This window comes from Diabrotica virgifera, chromosome 8, assembly GCF_917563875.1.
Source record: "Diabrotica virgifera virgifera chromosome 8, PGI_DIABVI_V3a".
Taxonomy (NCBI): Eukaryota; Metazoa; Arthropoda; class Insecta; order Coleoptera; family Chrysomelidae; genus Diabrotica; species Diabrotica virgifera.
Window position 1 is genome coordinate 134,323,232 of NC_065450.1, and position 19,114 is coordinate 134,342,345.

Here is a 19,114-nt window from a genome sequence, read left to right on the forward strand (position 1 = left end):
TGGTAAAATAGCAACCTATTCTGCATGTTTTTTGTCTCCTACAAAAAATTAATATCTGCAGCCGTTTTCGAGATAAAAAATATTTTAGTAATCGCAACCCCAAATTTTGTAGTATCAAAAATTTTTTTTTGCTCATTTGAAAAAAGGGAAACGCAGGTTTAGATTCCTTGGACCAAAATAAGTACATTTTACTTATAAGAATTTTGTCTTAAAATGCTTCGTTTGTCCGTGAGAGGGCACAAAACTTAGAAATTTTCGTTATAAATTCCAATAGGTCTCACAGAAAAACCAAGCATTTTTCGACAAAAATTTATTGAATGAAATCAACTTATTTTAGTCCAAGGAATTTGTGTCTGCGTTTTCCTATTTCGAAATGAGCCAAAAAAAAAATTTTAGGTACTGCCAAATTCGGGGTTGCGATTACTAAAATATTTTTTATCTCGAAAACGGCTGCAGATATTCATTTTTTGTAAGAGACAAAAAACATGCGGAATAGGTTGGTATTTTACCAGAAAAAATAATGACTGGAATGTCCAATCCATAAAAAAGTTACACCACGGTTTCTGTTACGGTGGGGGTGGTTTATATCCTTATCGCATCGAAATGACCTTGATATGCATATCAGATATTAGAGCATCTTAAGCAGTATCCAGGTACCTAGTTTCATCTAAATCTAACGATCCGCGTATGAATTATTACAGAAAAACTAAAAATAAAAATAAACTTTGGCGCCCTCTCACGGCCAAACGAAGCAACTTTGTATATAGATAAATTGGCTTCAATCGACTTATTTTGGTCCATAGAATCTGTGGTTAAATTTATGCCGCTTATTTCAGGGACACCCTGTATATCTATTCTTTAAAATATGAACAATTTGATTCGGTGTAACTTTCGTTTGAAGCTTTTTTAATTTTTTTACGGGAACGCAGTTTTAGCACGATCCGTCTTAAGTGCCCCAACCTGTATGTTTGTCATGTTTGAACTCCAAAAAATTGGTCTTTAACATATTTATTTGGTTTATTGTTTACAGTTTGGTAGCGCGTGCGCACCCATCAGTCAACCTGAATTTGATGAGCTGGTTGTAGAGTGGATAGCTGTCAAATACCTTCCTTTTAATTTTTTTGAAGACGATTTCTCCCAAAAGCTTTTTGGCTACTTAAATAAACAACTGGTGTATCCCAAACGTACGAGCCTTAAGATAAAAGCTATGGATCGATTTAATAAAATGCAAGAGAGTGTAATAAGGATTATGAATGCCAATAGTTCAAAAGTCTCTTTCACAATAGACGGATGGACATCTGTAGCCAATAAATCGTTCTACGGGATAACCGCTCACTATGTAGACGATAATTATACGCTCCAGTCTCTGGTGATTGACTTTGTACCATCACACGGACACCACACAGGACGGGATATAGCTCAGTTCTTTTATTCAACTTTAAAAAAGTACAACATTGTTGAAAAGCTTCAAGGCATTACAGTCGATAACGCCGCCTCTAATACCCGATTTATGCACGAATTATCTCAAATAATGGCCGACGATGTTAATGTGAAATTTGATCCTGTTGATCAACATTTCAGATGTTTCGCTCACATATTAAATCTTGCTGTCCAAGACATACTGAAGTTAATACGAGACGAGCCCAAAAATGATTATGACGATTATGGGGAAGATGGTGGATCTGAGTCTGATCAAGAAGAAGATGCGGGTGAAAAACAAAAACCGTTGAGTAAGTTGCGAACATTATTCCTAAAAATAAAACGAAGTGAACAGTGGCAAAACAAATTTAAAAGTTGTTGCGACGTAACGAACATTAAATGTTTAGCAACAAATGTGGATGTTTCCACTAGGTGGAATTCCACCAATGACATGTTGGCTGTTGCAATTAAACTGAAACCGGCATTAAATGCCCTATGCGAGAACAATGCCGAATTAAGTTCGTTAAAAATACGTGAGGATGACTGGGCAATATTTTCCCAAATCCAGAAAATATTGAAATATTTTAAATCACTGTCTGTGTTACTGAGTGCAGAAGAATATGTCACGCTGCCGTTGGTGGTAATTGGTTTCAATATGTTACTTGACAAACTAGAAGAAGAAATTTTCGCTCTAGACTCCAAAGAAAATAGAACATCAGTGGATGAAATGATACTGCTCGCTTTCCAGGCAGCTCGTAATAAATTAATTAAGCACTATACCAAAGCCAATTGGATATATTGCGTGGTATTACTGTTAGATCCTCGACACAAAAAAGAAACTTTCTATTTGACAGATTGGGGCAAGGAATTACTTAATTCGTCGATGCAGAAATTTGAAGAAATTTATAAGAATGAATATTATGCACCAGAGTTTAAAAGTAATTCCACTCAGACTACCGAACATTCCACTAGAGAAGAGGATGAAGATTTTGATTTATGTTGTCTTTTTGAAATGAAAAATCAAAAATCTGCGGAGAGCACATGGCGTAACGAAATAGATGCGTATTTCAATAGCCCGAGAGCCCCCAGAGATGCGAACATTTTGCAATGGTGGAATCAAAATGCTTCTACATATCCAACGTTGTCGAAAATGGCTCGAGATTATTTTAGTATTACTGCTACAAGTGTGCCAGCGGAGAGACTTTTTTCGCGAGCCGGATTAACTATTCGAAAACATAGAAATAGATTGAGTGCGGACTCGGCTAGATGCCTTTTATGTATTAATTCATGGTGCAACAATAAGTTGTACAAGTCTATTAAAGAAAATGAATAACTTTTTATAACCAGAATTGTTCCTTTTATAGGTAGATGTAGGCATTATTAATAAGTACTTAATTATGTTAATTACTCATTATACTACTTATAAATTTATTTTTTTGAGATTAATGTTACTTTTTTTAGAATGTGTGATTCTGTTGTTTCATCGGCCATTTTGTACAAAATAAAATTTTCGTCTTTATTGTATTGTTTCGTTTTAAGTACAAAGCCATACCTAACACAAATAAAAGAATGTGTGACAACTGTAAATGCAAGCCTCTGCGGAGGATTTTTTCTTGCAGCGCAAATAAACTTTAACCGGAAAAATAATTTTTTCTGCGATCAGTATGATAAATCACTCATTCCGTGGTTGCTAATAAATCAGAAATTATAGGCTGTGCAATATCAACGCAATAAAGAAATAGGCGCAACGCGCAAACGTGCAGAAAAGTGCTTCGTATAGGTAAGTGCAGCATTATGTACTGAAGCACACCTTGACCTTGAGCAAGGAGTCATTTTGACGTACGAATCCATGTTTGGAAAACGATGCGTTTTCCTCGACTTTCCCGAAGGACTAGTGCGCCAAAATGACTCCTTATTCAAGGTGTGCTTTATAAAATTTTTATCTATTTTGCATATTTACAGTTCACCTTAGTTGAATTTTATTTATCCGCCACGCCACACTTGATTTTTCAATCATAATGCTACATTCAATTGTTGTTACAGTGCAGATCTTGATTGAGTTGAAGAGATACACGTATTTATTGAAAACTTCAAGACTAAATTGAGAGTCTCGTCGAGACTCTCGTTTGGTCTCGTCGAGACTCTCGTTTGGTCTCGTCGAGACTCTCGTTTGGTCTCGTCGAGCCTTTCGTTTGGTCTCGTCGAGACTCTCGTTTGGTCTCGTCGAGACTCTCATTTGGTCTCGTCTCGCCGAGACGAGACTTTCGTTGGGTCTCGTCTCGTCGAGACTAGGCGAGACGAGACTGAACCACGGTCTCGTCTCGAAAAGTCGAGACGAGACGAGACGAGACTAGTCTCGGTCTCGACGGCATCACTAATCCCAGCGTAAGCAGTCGTTTATCTGACCAACATAATAAATGCTCCGATGAGATTTAGAAGACTCCCTAATCGATTGAAGGAAGCCCATGTAATCACAATCCACACACCAGGAAAAAACAGAATTTTTCCACAGAATTACAGGCCAATAAGCTTACTACTAACAGTAAGCAAAATTGCTGAAAGAGTGAGACTCTCAAGGCTTCAAGAGGAAACAAAAACACTACAGGTTTTACAAGCAGAGTAATTTGGATTTAGAGCCAGACATTCAAGAGAACAATTACACCCGAGCAGTCTTTTAAGCAAAGAATTTGACAGAGTTTGGCACAAAGGACTAATCTACAAAATGAAGAACTATGGATATAGCAATGCCATAACAGAACTACTCTCCTCGTACCCCACAAACTGAAAACGCAGGATTCGCATAGGACAAGTCCTATCCGAAGTCGGAAGTCTGAAGGAGGAGTACCTCAGGGAGCTGTTCTGTCTTAGCTGCTGTATAACATATACACAGCTGATGCCCCCAGAACATCAGGCACCATGCTTAGCCTTTATGCAGACGACACGTCAACAGTGGTAAAACACATAAACCAAGACATTTGATCTGGAAACCTTCAGACAGCACTAGACGCCCTAGAAGAATAGTGCATACAGTGGAAAATTGTAGTAAATCAGGAAAAACCCCAAACTGTGATGTTTAAGAAGAGACGCGGCATACCAACCGAACAATTAGAGATGTTCGACACTCCCATCGAATAGTTAAATGAAGCAAAGTACTACGGGGTCACCATGGACAAGGGACTCACGCTCACATTACATGTTACAAGAACACTACAAAGAGGTACAGTTTCAAAATCCACTAAAGATTATCACGAAGAAATGAACTCAAATGTTTTTGACACTTACTTTTCTCAGGTATTGAATTTTCTACCAAAGCATGCTCTCATTGATAGCAGCCAGCTATCACTCAAAATTAGTGGAAAAGTTACCGTCGGCGTCGGTCAATGGAAAAAAGTATATATAATTGACTGGCATAAAAGATGGAAATCCATAATTTATAAGTAAATCAGAAGTTTTAATTTATCCACATTGCTATAGATTACATATATTATATCAATACGATGTAGGTATCCGATTTAACATTAATTTTATTTAACATTTAAATCTGGCCCTTCTTGATTCTCCCACACTGACCCATGATATTCATACATGTTATACCGGATTTATACTCAGCCCTGTTCGACAGGGAATTGGACAGGGAAGTGGGCAGCGTGAATGTGTAAATAGCTCACTCGCGCTGTTACTCGTCATGCTACTGCCATTGCACCTACATACCCAAAGAGTCGGTTCTAGTGGCGGAAGTCAAAGGAGAGAAGTCAAAGGCGGGTTGGCAGCCGGCAAAGCGGCAAGTGAGTAAGGGAGCAAGACGATGTTGTTGTCACATTCCTTTCTTGTGAGTCGTTCGGTAATGAGTTGTGGGGACATGGGGAGGAACTGATGTGAATACCTCACTCGCATTGATATCGTATTTCGGGCAATATTTCCGTCAACAGCAGCAGCAGAGGCAATAGCTGAGTATAAATGCGGCATTAAATATAATCCGTGGGTTCGTATTATTTTTTCTATGTGAACAGGGTGGACTCTTTGAAAAATAATATTAACCTTTAACTACACGCGCTGGCGTATTTTGTACGCCAGATAAAAGAATTCTACTGCAAATATATTTAAAAATTTAATTTTTGACCTTATTTATCTCTCTAACCTATCACTGGAATGTGCTTTACAATTTGGTTTTAGTTTCGTTATAATCGGCGTTCTGGGAAGATCGTAATTTACAGTTTATTATTTGTTGTTTCCGGTGGTGGACAATATACGCCACGATTATATTAATATAAGTAGTAATATAAGTAAATATTTCAATTGTTTTTTAGTCATTATGGCACAAAATATATTTTTCTTTATAAACAATATTTTTTCTCCTGTAAAAAATCACATTTCAAAAAAAATTTTATTAGAAATTTTATTTAACATGGAATCCAGTTATTCCAGGATTCCAGTTATAAATCCCAATTGGCTTACTGAGAAGGAACTCCAAGTATTCACTGATGCCGAATAAGGTTTATAACAAATAACTAAGTGTATTTTTTCAAAAAAAAAATAAACAAATCCGGTGTTTTTAAGTGTATTTTCTTGTGGCGTATTAAGTACGCCACGTGTGTAGTTATGTTATAACTTGATGCGCGGGTAGTTAAAGGTTAAAACTACATTTCAACAGGAGAGGGTATTATTTTAAGTGATTTCAGTTTGACCACTTAATCTGCTATTTGCAGATTTAGCCCGATCAAAGAACACCAAACTTTATGAAAACCTCAAAAAAAAATAAAGGAGGAATGAAAATTTGCGGATACGTAGTTGAAAGTAGGTATCTATTTTATTATATAAGAAAAAGTTTACACTTCTACATCCCCCCCATTTTACAAAAATTTGGAAATACCCCTTCTCGGGGGTGAAAAAATATACATTCAAAATAAGTCCGGAATTGGATAAAATGACATTCTAAACAACTTTTGTTCTATAGAGTTTTCTCACTAACTCAATACTTTTCTAGTTATTGGCGACTGAATATGTTCATTTTTAACAAAAAAACATGTTTTTAGACGGTTTTTCGCAAATAACTCAAAAAGTAAGTATTTTATCGAAAAAAATATAGCTTATAAAAAAGTGTTTAAAAAAATTTTTACTTTTGTTTTTAAAAAAAATTCTAACACTGTTACTAATAAACCAAGTATAAAAGTTATACTGAGAATAAATCAGGTATAGGCAAAATCACTACCAATAAACATGGAATAACTTAGATATAGGTTATACTTGGTATAAGAATTTAGTCCAAATTTATACCGACCCACACCCTTGTTTAAGTCTGGTATAACCTATTTTATGACTGTCAATGTCATCAAAGGCAAAAATATATTATCTTTTGATTTGTTTTCTGAGTAATTATATAATAAAAAAAATGTGTTAAAAGGTACTGCGACTGTCGAAGAAGTTGATAATTTAATTAACATGATAGAAAATACACGAAAAAGGAAACTTTTCAAAGATAGAATAAATCCCTTTTCACAATACACCGATAAGGAATTCAGAATTAAATATCGTTTTTCTAAAGAGGGTGTAAGGTTTTTAAGTCCAGAGGAATAAGGTTTTTGTCGGGAAATTTTAGCAGCCAGGTTGCAAATGGGTTTTTTGGGTACTATATACCTAATACAATATAAATACAAAAATGCCAGTCACAATTGGGACGAGAATTTTAGTTATTAACAAATAAGGGTCAAAAATGGCAGTTTTTTCGTTTAAATCGCTACAGGCAAAAATGGGGTAATTAAATATCTTATTTGGGGTATTCATCTTTTAGCAGATGAGCAAAGGTTTAAAATGGCAGTTTTTTAATTTTGGTCCGATTATTTGTTGCTTCGAAAATTGCAAAGTAAGACTAAAATTTCGAAAATTAAAAATTTGCTATAACTTTTGCAAAAATGAATTTACAACTTTGATATTGCATGAAAAGTTAAGTCAAATAGTCCATATTATAATGCCCAGAAATATTCAAGATTATTCGTCAATTAGTTTAAATTTTATTCAATTTGTTTATCCCAAGAGTTCAGAAAATAATAATGATACAGAAATTCTGTGGAAACCATATGAAAAAATAATACTGCAATAAAAACTCATTTTTATCATTACGAAAACATTTTGCAAAAGTAGAGTCAATTTTGGCTTATATACAATTTGAATAACTCTGTTAATATTGACTGTAGACTTAAATCTACTTTGGGATTTGAAAAGCTGGTATTTTTATATAAACGAATTTTCAAAAAAAAACTTTTCGGCTAGGTTAATTTGGTTTATCAGTTACAGAGAAAAATCAAAATTGACATATTTGACACAATATATCGTTGTTCTATGTATTTGTGCAGAAGATTTCGACGTTGCCGAACTACTATTTCGGAATAAAGTGGGAATACTTATATCTAACTTATTCCGTGTTTATTAGTAACAAATTATTTTTGTTCTATATCTACCGTATACTTAGGATAACTATTCTAGATATAAATACGGAATAACCTTAGAATACTAGTGTTTTATTAGTAACAGTGTAACATTAAAAGTAAGTGAGTTACGCTCAAAATATTGTTGGTCTCTTTTATTTTTTGGTAAAAAAAAAATGGCGAAAATCACCCCCAATTAGGATCCCAATAAAATTAATCGTTACCGCTTCACATTTTTTTTTTCTCCTAGGGTTTGTACATATGACTGCGGACCTTGGGGTCCATTCGCCCATGTAAGCTTCACAACTTACTTTACTTATGTATTGTTTCTATGATCTATAAGTTTCATTGGTTCAAAGTGCCCATTTTTGACAAAATTTGGTTTTAAAGTAGAGCTTTTTTTAAATTTTGAAAAAAATTCATTTTTTTTTCAATAAAAATTATTAGTAATACCAAAAATCTCAAAGAGTAATAAAATGTACGTTTTGCTTTTCTGAATATTTTGCATTTTTTGTTTTCCTGTTAGACAAAAATTGGTTATGCTATGGCTGTTTAAAATTTGCATACACTCGTGATTAATGACTCGTTCAAGACACTCATGACACTCATTTTAACTACAGCTTTTTCAAAAATAGGCACTTTGAACTTACAGATCATATTATAAAAAATACATATAACCTAAGTTAATTTTATTTGGGATGCCAATTAGGGGATGATTTTCGCGATTCTTTTTACCAAAAAATAAAAGCGACCAACAATATTTTGAACGTAACTCACTTACTTTTTTCACTATATTTTTTTCGATAAAATACTTACTTTTTGAGTTATTTGCGAAAAACCGTCCAAAAACATGTTTTTTTTTTGTTAAAAATGAAAAAGTTTTTTTAAAAAACATAAAAAAAATAAAGATTTTTTAAACGCTTTAAAAAAGTTGTAATGAGTTTTCCCCGAAAAGTGCGCTCCGTTTTTTGGTTATTTCACGTTGAAATATTCTATTTAGAATTTGATGAATAAAAACCTACTACTATTAGCTACAACACTGCTTTTACTGGGTCTACAGGCTTCATACATACACCATTTTTTTTCAATTTTTTATAGGTTATATTTTTGCTAAAAATATTTTTTTCGATAAAATACTTACTTTTTGAGTTATTTGGGAAAAACCGTCCAAAAACATATTTTGGTTTTGTTAAAAATGAACATATTCACTCGCAAATAACTCAAATAGTATTGACTTAGCGAAAAAACTCTTCAGAAAAAAGTTGCTTAGAATTAGTAATTTTATCCAATTCCAGACATATTTTGAATGTATATTTTTTAACCCCCGAGAAGGGGGTTTTTCCAAATTTTTGTAAAATGGAGGGGATGTAGAATTGTTAACTTTTTCTTATATATCAAAAATGAATACCCATTTTCAATTTCGTTGCAACACGAAACTACGGCCGCATCATTATTCCAGTTCCATCAGATAGTGCAGCAAGCACCTCTACCGGTTTCGAAACTTATTAGTCTCTCATCAGGAGGCACATATGCTGCTCTCTCTGACCCAACTAGGACAAACCCCGGCGTGCAGTCACGGATTGCAACGAAAGATATTTTTCTTAAATAATAATAGACAATTTCAACTACCTATTCCCAAATTTTCATCTTTCCTTTATTTTTTTGAGGTCAGATGTTCTTTGATCAGGCTAATTAGTGAAGATTTGCATTTGTAACGAGTTGCCAGTTGTAAATAAATAAAGCATAACAAGAAGTACTACAATAAATTAATATAACAGTGAAATTTGGGTAAAGTGAACAAATTTTCCATGCATGTAATAAATTTCTGCCATATAATACGATTTCGTGTTAGATAAGCTTCAGATTACTCAGGTTTCACTGTATACAGGGTGTAACAAAAATACGGGTCATAAATTAAATCACATATTCTGGGACCAAAAATAGTTCGAATGAACCTAACTTACCTTAGTACAAATATGCACATAAAAAAAGTTACAGCCCTTTGAAGTTACAAAATGAAAATCGATTTTTTTGAATATATCGAAAACTATTAGAGATTTTTTATTGAAAATGAAGATGTGGCATTCTTATGACAGGAACATCTTAAAGAAAAATTATAGTGAAATTTGTTCACCCCATAAAAATTTTATGGGGGTTTTGTTCCCTTAAACCCCCCCAAACTTTTGTGTACGTTCCAATTAAATTATTGTTGTGGTACCATTAGTTAAATTCAATATTTTTAAAACTTTTTTGGCTCTCCGTATTTTTTTGATAAGGCAGTTTTTATCGAGTTGCGGCTTCTTTTTTAATATGTTTACATAAAAATTTTATGGGGGTTTTGTTCTTTTAAACCCCCCCAAATGTTTGTGCACGTTCCAATGAAACTATTACTGCGGTACCATTAGTTAAACACAGTGTTTTTAAAACTTTTTTGCCTCATTGTATTTTTTCGAAAAGGCACCTTTTATCGAGATTTTGCTTCTTTTTTAATATGGTTCAAAATATCCCTAAAAATGTAAATCATAAATAAATTTTCATATTATTACCAAGTCTACATAATCGTACTTAACCATATACAAATATGTGGTGGATTTGACAAATATTCAAAATATCTCGATAAAAACTCGACTTTTCGAAAAAGTACTAAGAGGCAAAAAAGTTTTTAAAACATTGTGTTCAACTAATGGTACTACAATAGTAATTAAATTGGAATATACACAAAAGTTTGGGGGGGGGGGGTTTAAAGGAACAAAACCCCCATAAGATTTTTATGGGGTGTCTAAATTTCACTATAATTTTTTCTTAAGATACTACTGCCATAATAATGCTACATGTCCATTTTCAATAAAATATCTCTAATAGCTTTCGATATATTGGAAAAAATCGATTTTCACTTTGTAACTTCAAAGGGCTGTAACTTTTTGTATGTGCACATTTGTACTAAGGTAAGTTAGGTTCAATGGAACTATTTTTGGTCCCAGAATTTGTGATTTAATTTATGACCTGTATTTTTGTTACACCCTGTATATATGTAAGTATGTATTTAAAATATCTTACCTCTTCTCCGTCCTCACCCTCTTCATCATTCTCCTGATTAATAACGTATTCATCAGTATCTCCACTTGTTGCAATTGTTGGCACTACTGTCATGACGGGTTGGGTTGAACCCTTAGCCTGATAATAGTAGTGCCCAGCTTGGTCAACAAAATAAGTTCCTTCTTCCTGTTCATTTTCCACTTCTTGTTCTTCACTCCCTAAATAAAAATTGCTATTACAGACCATAGACTAACTAAATACTATAATGACGAAGAATACAATTAAATTTGTGATATTGATATTTTTATATGAATGTGATACCCATTCAATACAAGAAAATGAAATTAATTTTTTAATTTCTTTATTGAAGTTATAGTTCGTTAGGCGCGATTGGGAAAAATGCATTGAGAGCGAATTTTTATAAAAACCAGTCTGAAGTACGCGCACACCGACAAGATAAAAATGACAGTCTGAAGTTAGTTGCTATGTTGCTATCTTTTAGTTACGTATCAGTTCAAATCAACGAACTGTCAATACTGATGGAATGGGCATGAAGCGAATTTAATGCGGCCAGGATGAGATAGCGTAGTCAGGGAAGGATGGAAGTTAATCGTCATCTTTCGTAAACAAAAAAAATTGATAGTGGTAGTAGACCAGGAAGGATCTGTTTTTAGGTGGATGTGAGAGGTGGCATTCAGATTTTTGCGGATGAAGTTAGGTGAGAACTTCGTAAATAATAATTGATTTATGCTCCTTCTCAAATATGGCCGGAACATTAATAAAAAAAAATCAAATACTTAAAATTTCAAAAAATTTCGTTTTTTTTTCCAATTTTTTTGCTTATAACTTTAAAACGATTCATTTTGGAACAAAGTCATATAGGAATAAAACAAAGATAATTAAATTTTCGATCAGATGAGATTGGTTAAAAATGTCTTATCACCCTTGCTGCAAAATAGCAATAAATATAAAATAAGGGGGCAAAACAAGCCTGTCTTTATTCAATGATTTTCCATCACTTAGGTTACACTTGGAACCTTCCTAATTCGCATAGAAAATTTTTGTAATGTGGTAAAACCGTACACCAAATTTCATTAAAATTGACTTACTAGATTTTAAATAATAATTTTAAAACCTAAACTTTTTTTAAAAAATTAAATCTTGCACAACAGAAACTAGAAAATACAAAGATTTGTCAATTTTTTTACCTATAAAGAAGCACTCCGCCTATCTAATGCACTTTACAGAATTAAAATCGGATTATTTAAGCAGTCTCAGCAATGTTTTAAAGTTATAAACAATTTTTTGACTTATAAACAAATTAGTCCTGTGGCCAGGAGGGGGGTGCTACGGGCTCCTTTATTTAGATGGACTTACCCAAGATTTTTATGTATTTTTTGACCCGTGGAAAACGATTTTTTTGGGTAACAGTTGATCCGGATGTCGATAAGATTGTTATAAACAAAGAACTTGAGGAATTACATAACATCGATTTTTCGCAAAATAAAACATTTTTTTGTATTTGCTGGGTAATTCTAAGCAAAAAATGTTCTTACAAGTTTTTTCGTAGGAGGCATAGTTTTCAAGATAAACGCAGTGGAACTTTTCAAAAATTCGAAAAATTGCAATTTTTGAACGCGAATAACTTTTGATTAAAAAATAAAATAGCAATTCTGCTGACAGCATTTGAAAGTTTAAGTCAAATTATACCGGTTTTAATTATTTGCATTGCTAAAAATTAATTTGTTTATTATTAAACAAAGCTATTTTTTTATAAGCCAAAAAATTGTTTATAAGTTTAAAACATTGCTGAGGCCTCTTAAATAATCCGATTTTAATTCTGTAAAGTGTATTAGATAGGTAGAGCACCTCTTTATACAGTGCTAGTCAAAAGTCCGTACCCCCCCTTTTATCTTTTGAACGGTTATAACAATGATAGTGAAATTTGGAGGGAGGAAATAAACGGATGTAAGCTTCTTAACTAGTCATGACAGGTGACGTAATAGTGACAGATGACATTACAGAGCCACTGTGACCGATAATTTTAAATGGGACCTTATGGCAAGTGATACCTCGTTTGAAAGGTATTGAAAATACCTATTCAGTCATACTAATTTTGTTTGGGTTTAAGCTAATTTTGACGAATAAATGAAATAAATATAAAATTGTAGTTTCGCATTTAATTAATAAAAATTCAAAATTCCGCGTATGATTACTTGTCAAAAAGTTTGACGTTGACGTAAAAACTATTAGAGAATTGAAAGACGTCAACTTTTTTGACAAAAAAACCATAGGCGGACATTTGAATTTTTATCAATTAAATGCGAAACTACAATATTATATTTATTTATTTTTTCACCAAAATTAAAATCAACTGAAACTCAAAAAAAATTAATATGACTGAATAGGTATTTTGAATACCTTTCAAACGAGGTATCACTTGCCATAAGGTCCCATTTACAATTATCGGTCAGAGTGGCTCTGTAACGTCATCTGTCACTATTACGTCACCTGTCATAATTATGTCCGTTTATTTCCTCCCTCCAAATTTCACTATTATAGGTATAACCGTTCAAAAGATAAGAGGGGGGGTACGGACTTTTGACTAGCACTGTATGTAAAAAAATTAGACAACTTCTAAATGGTCTACTTTTTGTTCAGAAAGATTTTTAAAAATGTGAACTTTTTTAAAAACATTTAGATTGCAAATTTATTATGCAAAATCTATTAGGTCGATTTTAATGAAATTTGGTACACGGTTTAAGTATGTTACAAAGAATTTACTAAGCGAATTACTAAGGTTCTAAGTGTCACCAAAGTGGTTAAAAACATTGAATAAAAACAGGGGTATTTTGACCCCTTATTTTGTATTTATTGCTATATTGCAGAAAAGGTAATATGTTAAGACATTTTTGACCAGTCGTATAGCATACAAAATTCAATTATCTTTATTTTATTTCTGTAGGACTTTGTTCCAAAACGAATAGTTTTAAAGTTATAAGCAAAGAAATCAGAAAAAAATCGACGTTTGTCGAAATTTTTAAATATTTTAATTTTTTTATTAATGTTCCGGGCATATTTGAGAAGGAGCATAAGTCAATTATTATTACTGAAGGTGTCACCTAACTTTATCTGCAAAAATCCGAATGCCACCTTTCACATCCAAAAATAGAAGTTTTTTCACAGATCCTTACTGTCTATAGTCAGGGTTGCCAGATTGGGGTATTTTCCCACAATTTTGGAGTAATTTGAAAGCGTCTAGGGGAATTTTTCTAAGCAGAAATGGTTGGGGAATTTTTTAGGGGGAGAATTATGGAATAATTTAAGAAGTCATGGTAAATTAAATTTGCGAATATACATAGAGCTGTATATTATACTCTCATAATCGAAGACGATGCGTTTACGATAACGCAAGGACTGAAACAAGGCGACGGACTGGCTCCAACGCTTTTTAATCTTGTTCTTGAATATGTAGTTAGACGGTTGACGGTGATCGGAAATATCATATTTACAAACAAATCTACCCAATTAGCAGCATACGCAGATGATATAAACATAATGAGCAGAACAATGAATGCAGCGGAAGAAACCTACGTTGAGTTGAAACAGAGTGCAGAAGCAGTAGGGCTAGCAATAAATACAAATAAAACAAAACTACTCATACAAACCAGATCAAATAGACCGGCGCAACAACACTTTATTGACGATATAGAACATGTGAATAGATTCACGTATCTAGGAATGGATCTGGTCGCAAGCAATGAAGAAGAACCGGAAATAAATAGAAGGCTTGTGCTGGCAAATAAAGCCTATTTCGCGATGGGCCACATATTCAAATCGCGAGATGTACACCGGAAAACAAAACTCCGGGTCTATAAAACAATAATCAGGTCCATAGTAAGTTATGGCTGTGAAACATGGGTGGTGACACAGAAATCTGCCAATGCATTAGATGTGTTTGAAAGAAAAATATTACGTAGGATACTGGGCCCAGTAAGTGAAAATAACAACTGGCGAATTAGGTATAATAGAGAAATATACGAGCAATATAGCGAACCAACTCTAGCACAATACACTAAACTGCAGAGATTACGGTGGGCAGGGCACGTGGTCCGCATGCATGAGAATAGAATCCCCAGAAAATTGCTAAATGCAAGAATGCAGGGAAAAAGACCTGTTGGAAGACCTAAAAAGAGATAAGAAAACGAAGTCGATGAGGATGCCAGGAACGCGTTCATGGAAAAGAACAGCGGTAAATCGAAATGATTGGAGAAGCTTGTTGAAGGAGGCCAAGGCTCGATTTGAGCTGTAGTGCCATTGGATGGGATGGGATAATCGAAGACGATAGGACCTATGAATTATTTCCAGGGCCCACTGTTGATAAGTAGTATAATTTTAAATGAAAACCTGAAACATTAATTCACTGTATCTTTTTCCAGCGCAACATTATATTAGGGCGTTTTTGGTCGAATGGGTACATATATTTTGGTCCAAATAACCTAACCCTAATTTATGTCAAAATAGTTATGACTCATCCTGTGTATGTGTGTTGTTTCTCAATCTTTCTCTTCAGTAACTATATTTTTTTGCTTTTTATAGTGATTCAAATAATCCTGTTAATTGAAGCTATACATATCTCTTTGAATATCTTGAATAAGTTCTACATATCTTTAAAAATCTTTAGTTTGCTTGATTGTGCATTGATGTGTCTTTATTTTACATATCCTTAAATACTTTGAGCAGTAATATACACTGACCGGCACAAAAAACGGCCACCCCAAAAAATGGGTAATATTTGATGTCTTGAATTTCCTAAACATGTTGTCCGATTTAAGTGATTTTTTTAATATGTTATAGCCTGATTCTTGAACAAAATTTCTGTAATAATATTCTTGCTGGACAGGTAAACTATCATTGTATACCGGGTGTACCAATCAAACTGTGTTTTATTCTCAAAGTTCACCACACTTTATGGAATATTCTAGCATTTATAAAATACTGAAATTAAAACTGAACTATAGCCTCAGGTTTTAATAACATTTTGTTTTTTGATTCATTCGTTTATGTTGGATAATAAAAAATTTAGGTACTTTAACAACTAGCCATGTTCTTAATTAATACAGGGTGTTTCTAAATAAGTGCGGCAAACTTTAAGGGGTAAATCTGCATGAAAAAATAATGGCCGTTTGCTTTATAAACACATGTCCGCAAATGCTTCGTTTCCGAGATACTGGATGTTGAATTATTTTCTTACAAACTGACGATTTATTTATTGCTCTAAAACCGGTTGAGATATGAAAATGAAATTTGGTAGGATTTAAGATACAGTTATTGCATATTTTTTTACATGCAATTAAGAATTTTATATTCTCCATTAGCGCGCATACGGGTAATATGACGGGTAATATTACCCGCATGCACGCCAATGGTGAATATAAAATTCTTAATTGTATGTCAAAAAATGCGCAATAACAACCTCTTATAACCTGCCAAATTTTATTTGCATATCTCAACTGGTTTTTAGAGCAATTAATAAATCGTCAGTTTGTAAGAAAAAATTCAACATCCCGTATATCGGAAACGAAGCATTTGCGGGAATATGTTTATAAGCAAACGGTAAATATTTTTTTATGCAGAATTATTCCTTAAAATTTGTCGCACTTATTTAGAAACACCCTGTATTAATGAAGAACATGGCTAGTTGTTAAAGTACCTAACTTTTTTATTATTCAACATAAGCGAATGAATCAAAAAACAGAATGTCAAGAAAACCTGAGGCTATAGTTGGGTTTTAATTCCAATATTTTATAAATGCTAGAATATTCCACAGGGTGTGGTGAACTTTGAGAATAAAACACAGTTTGATTGGTACACCCGGTATACAATGATATAATTTACCTGTCTAGCAACAATTTTATTACAGCAATATTGTTAAAAGATAAGGCTATAAAATATTAAAAAAATCACTTAAATCGGACAACATCTTTAAGAAATTCAAGACATCAAAAATTACCCCATTTTGTGGGGTGGCCGTTTTTTGTGCCGGTCAGTGTATATTCAGCCATTTTCTTTTTTTTCCTCGTATTTTTGATTTTAACATTCTTGAGAAGTAATAAAGTAGTAATAGTATTTCTACATATCGATGGCTAAGAGGACAAATATTGTATGTCAATTTTTGTTTAAAATGAGATAGTCCCTGGTCTACACCAGTCGAGATGAAATCTTTATTGTGCTCAAATATTGTATATCCTCTTAGAACGGTTTGCTAGTTACTAAAGTAGCATTAAAGACATGTCCATAACCAACACCATAAACTTAGAGCACAAATGTTGCATGTCCAATAATACAATACTTGTCACACAAAATGCTGTTCACAAAATTCAAACCAAACGACTCTTTTATTGTATGTCCAAAGATACAATATTTTGTCCATATTATTGGAGGTGGTCAACCTATAGTATGTGTTGCACGCATCTGCGTATGTACATACTACTTGTACTACTAATACTATTTTAAACCTGATTTTATGATATTTTCACAATTGCAGTATGGAAATAATATATTGTATGTCCATGTTTTACTTCACATTTATTGTATGTCCATACAGGGGGTTACTTTTAGCTTGTTAACTGTGGTTAACATTTAACCCTAACAGAAATAGAAGTGAATAAGATATAAAAGAAAGGTGTAACACGAACTTAACTGTAATTTAGTTACTTTTAAAGTATGTACGGTTTGTCACGGATAACGCAAACTTTTAAAGTGATTTTACCGAAAACATCAATTTTGGACATACAATATTTGTCCTTTTAGCCATCGATATACGCAGGCTATCCAGAAAGTACGTTACGTTTTGGAATAAAAAAAAAACAAGTACAAGAAAAAGATTCTATTATACATATACCTACATTTAAAAGACACATTATTTCTCTACATTCTATATAATCTCCCAACAAATTCAGGCACTTATCACAGCGGTGAACTAGCTTTGAAATACCATTGTCATAAAATTCTGTCGTCTGAGACTTCAATCAGGTGTTCAACGCCGTCTCGTAGCTCCGAATCGGCGTCACAGCGCTGCGTTGCAAGCAAGGTCTTCATTGCTCGAAACAGGTGGTAGTCGCTAGGTGCAAGATCCGGACTATACGGCGGATGAGGAAACACCTCCCACTTGAATTGAATAGACAAGTTCATCAGTCACAATGCTTGGCCGTCCACTTCGTTCTTCATCGTGCATATTGGTTCGGTCATTTTTGAATTTAATGCATCATTGATAGGGGAGTGCAATTAGAACGAAAACATGCATTGTTTCGGAAAAATTCAAACAAGCTTATTATTTTCTAAAACTTTTTTTGTTAGTTTATATACATGTTAAAGTAAAAAGTTCTACTCGCAGATTTGGCCGCTAATTGTTTATTAATTGTTTAAACAATAACAATTGTTTTGTATAAATAATTTTAAAAATATCGTTAAATTCATCATTTAACTTTGATCAAATATGTTTCTATTTTGTTTTTGATATTGCTGAATCCGAATATGGCATTGCAATTTGAAAATTCTTATACAGAAGCTCTTATACAATATGTCTGCGTAGTTAGGAACCACATAACAACTTTCTTATTATCAATTTTCCGAAAAAAAGTTATTCTTCATAAAATGCTCAGGATAGTCAAAAATCTAAAACTCAACCATCAGATATCAAATTTTATCAATTTTATACGAGTTATGTCAAAAATATGAATTTCGTTAAAGAGTAAAGTACCTTTATATTCCAGAATATCAAAAAATGATATTATGAAAAGTTGTTTGAAATTAAAAACTATGTTTAAATATACAAATACATCATTCTAATCCAGGGGTGTCAAACTCGATTTTGCAGAGGGCCATATATTAAATTCAGAATGTGTCGGCGGGCCAGATTCAAATAAAAAAAAATGTACTGAATTATTATAACATTTTATTTAATAGTATACTTATAATATACGGTTGTTAAAAATCATATCAAAGTTATAAAAGAGGGTAATTATTTTGAGCTCGAGGATCCAGATACCTGACTTCTCTTGTTTTTGACAAGCTCATTGATGTCAGGTATCATATTCGTTGTATTTATTTTAAGAATTGATTGGAGATGTTCATTTGTAAGTCTTGTGCGATGTTTGTTCTTATTCATTTTCATGACGGAAAACATCTGCTCACATAAATAGGTGCTACCAAACATGCACAGAATGCGTGCTGCA

At 33.1% G+C, this 19,114-nt stretch overlaps 1 protein-coding gene across 3 annotated transcripts in view; it reads right to left on the reverse strand.

Moving 5' to 3' along the window:
- Positions 1-19,114, reverse strand: part of LOC126890634 (transcriptional repressor CTCF-like) — a 97,903-nt gene that overhangs the window by 57,100 nt on the left and 21,689 nt on the right. For all 3 annotated transcript variants that reach the window (XM_050659722.1, XM_050659720.1, XM_050659721.1), the window contains exon 3: positions 10,899-11,095. In XM_050659722.1, coding sequence (XP_050515679.1) covers positions 10,899-11,095 — 197 coding nt within the window. The remainder of the gene's footprint in view (positions 1-10,898; positions 11,096-19,114) is intronic.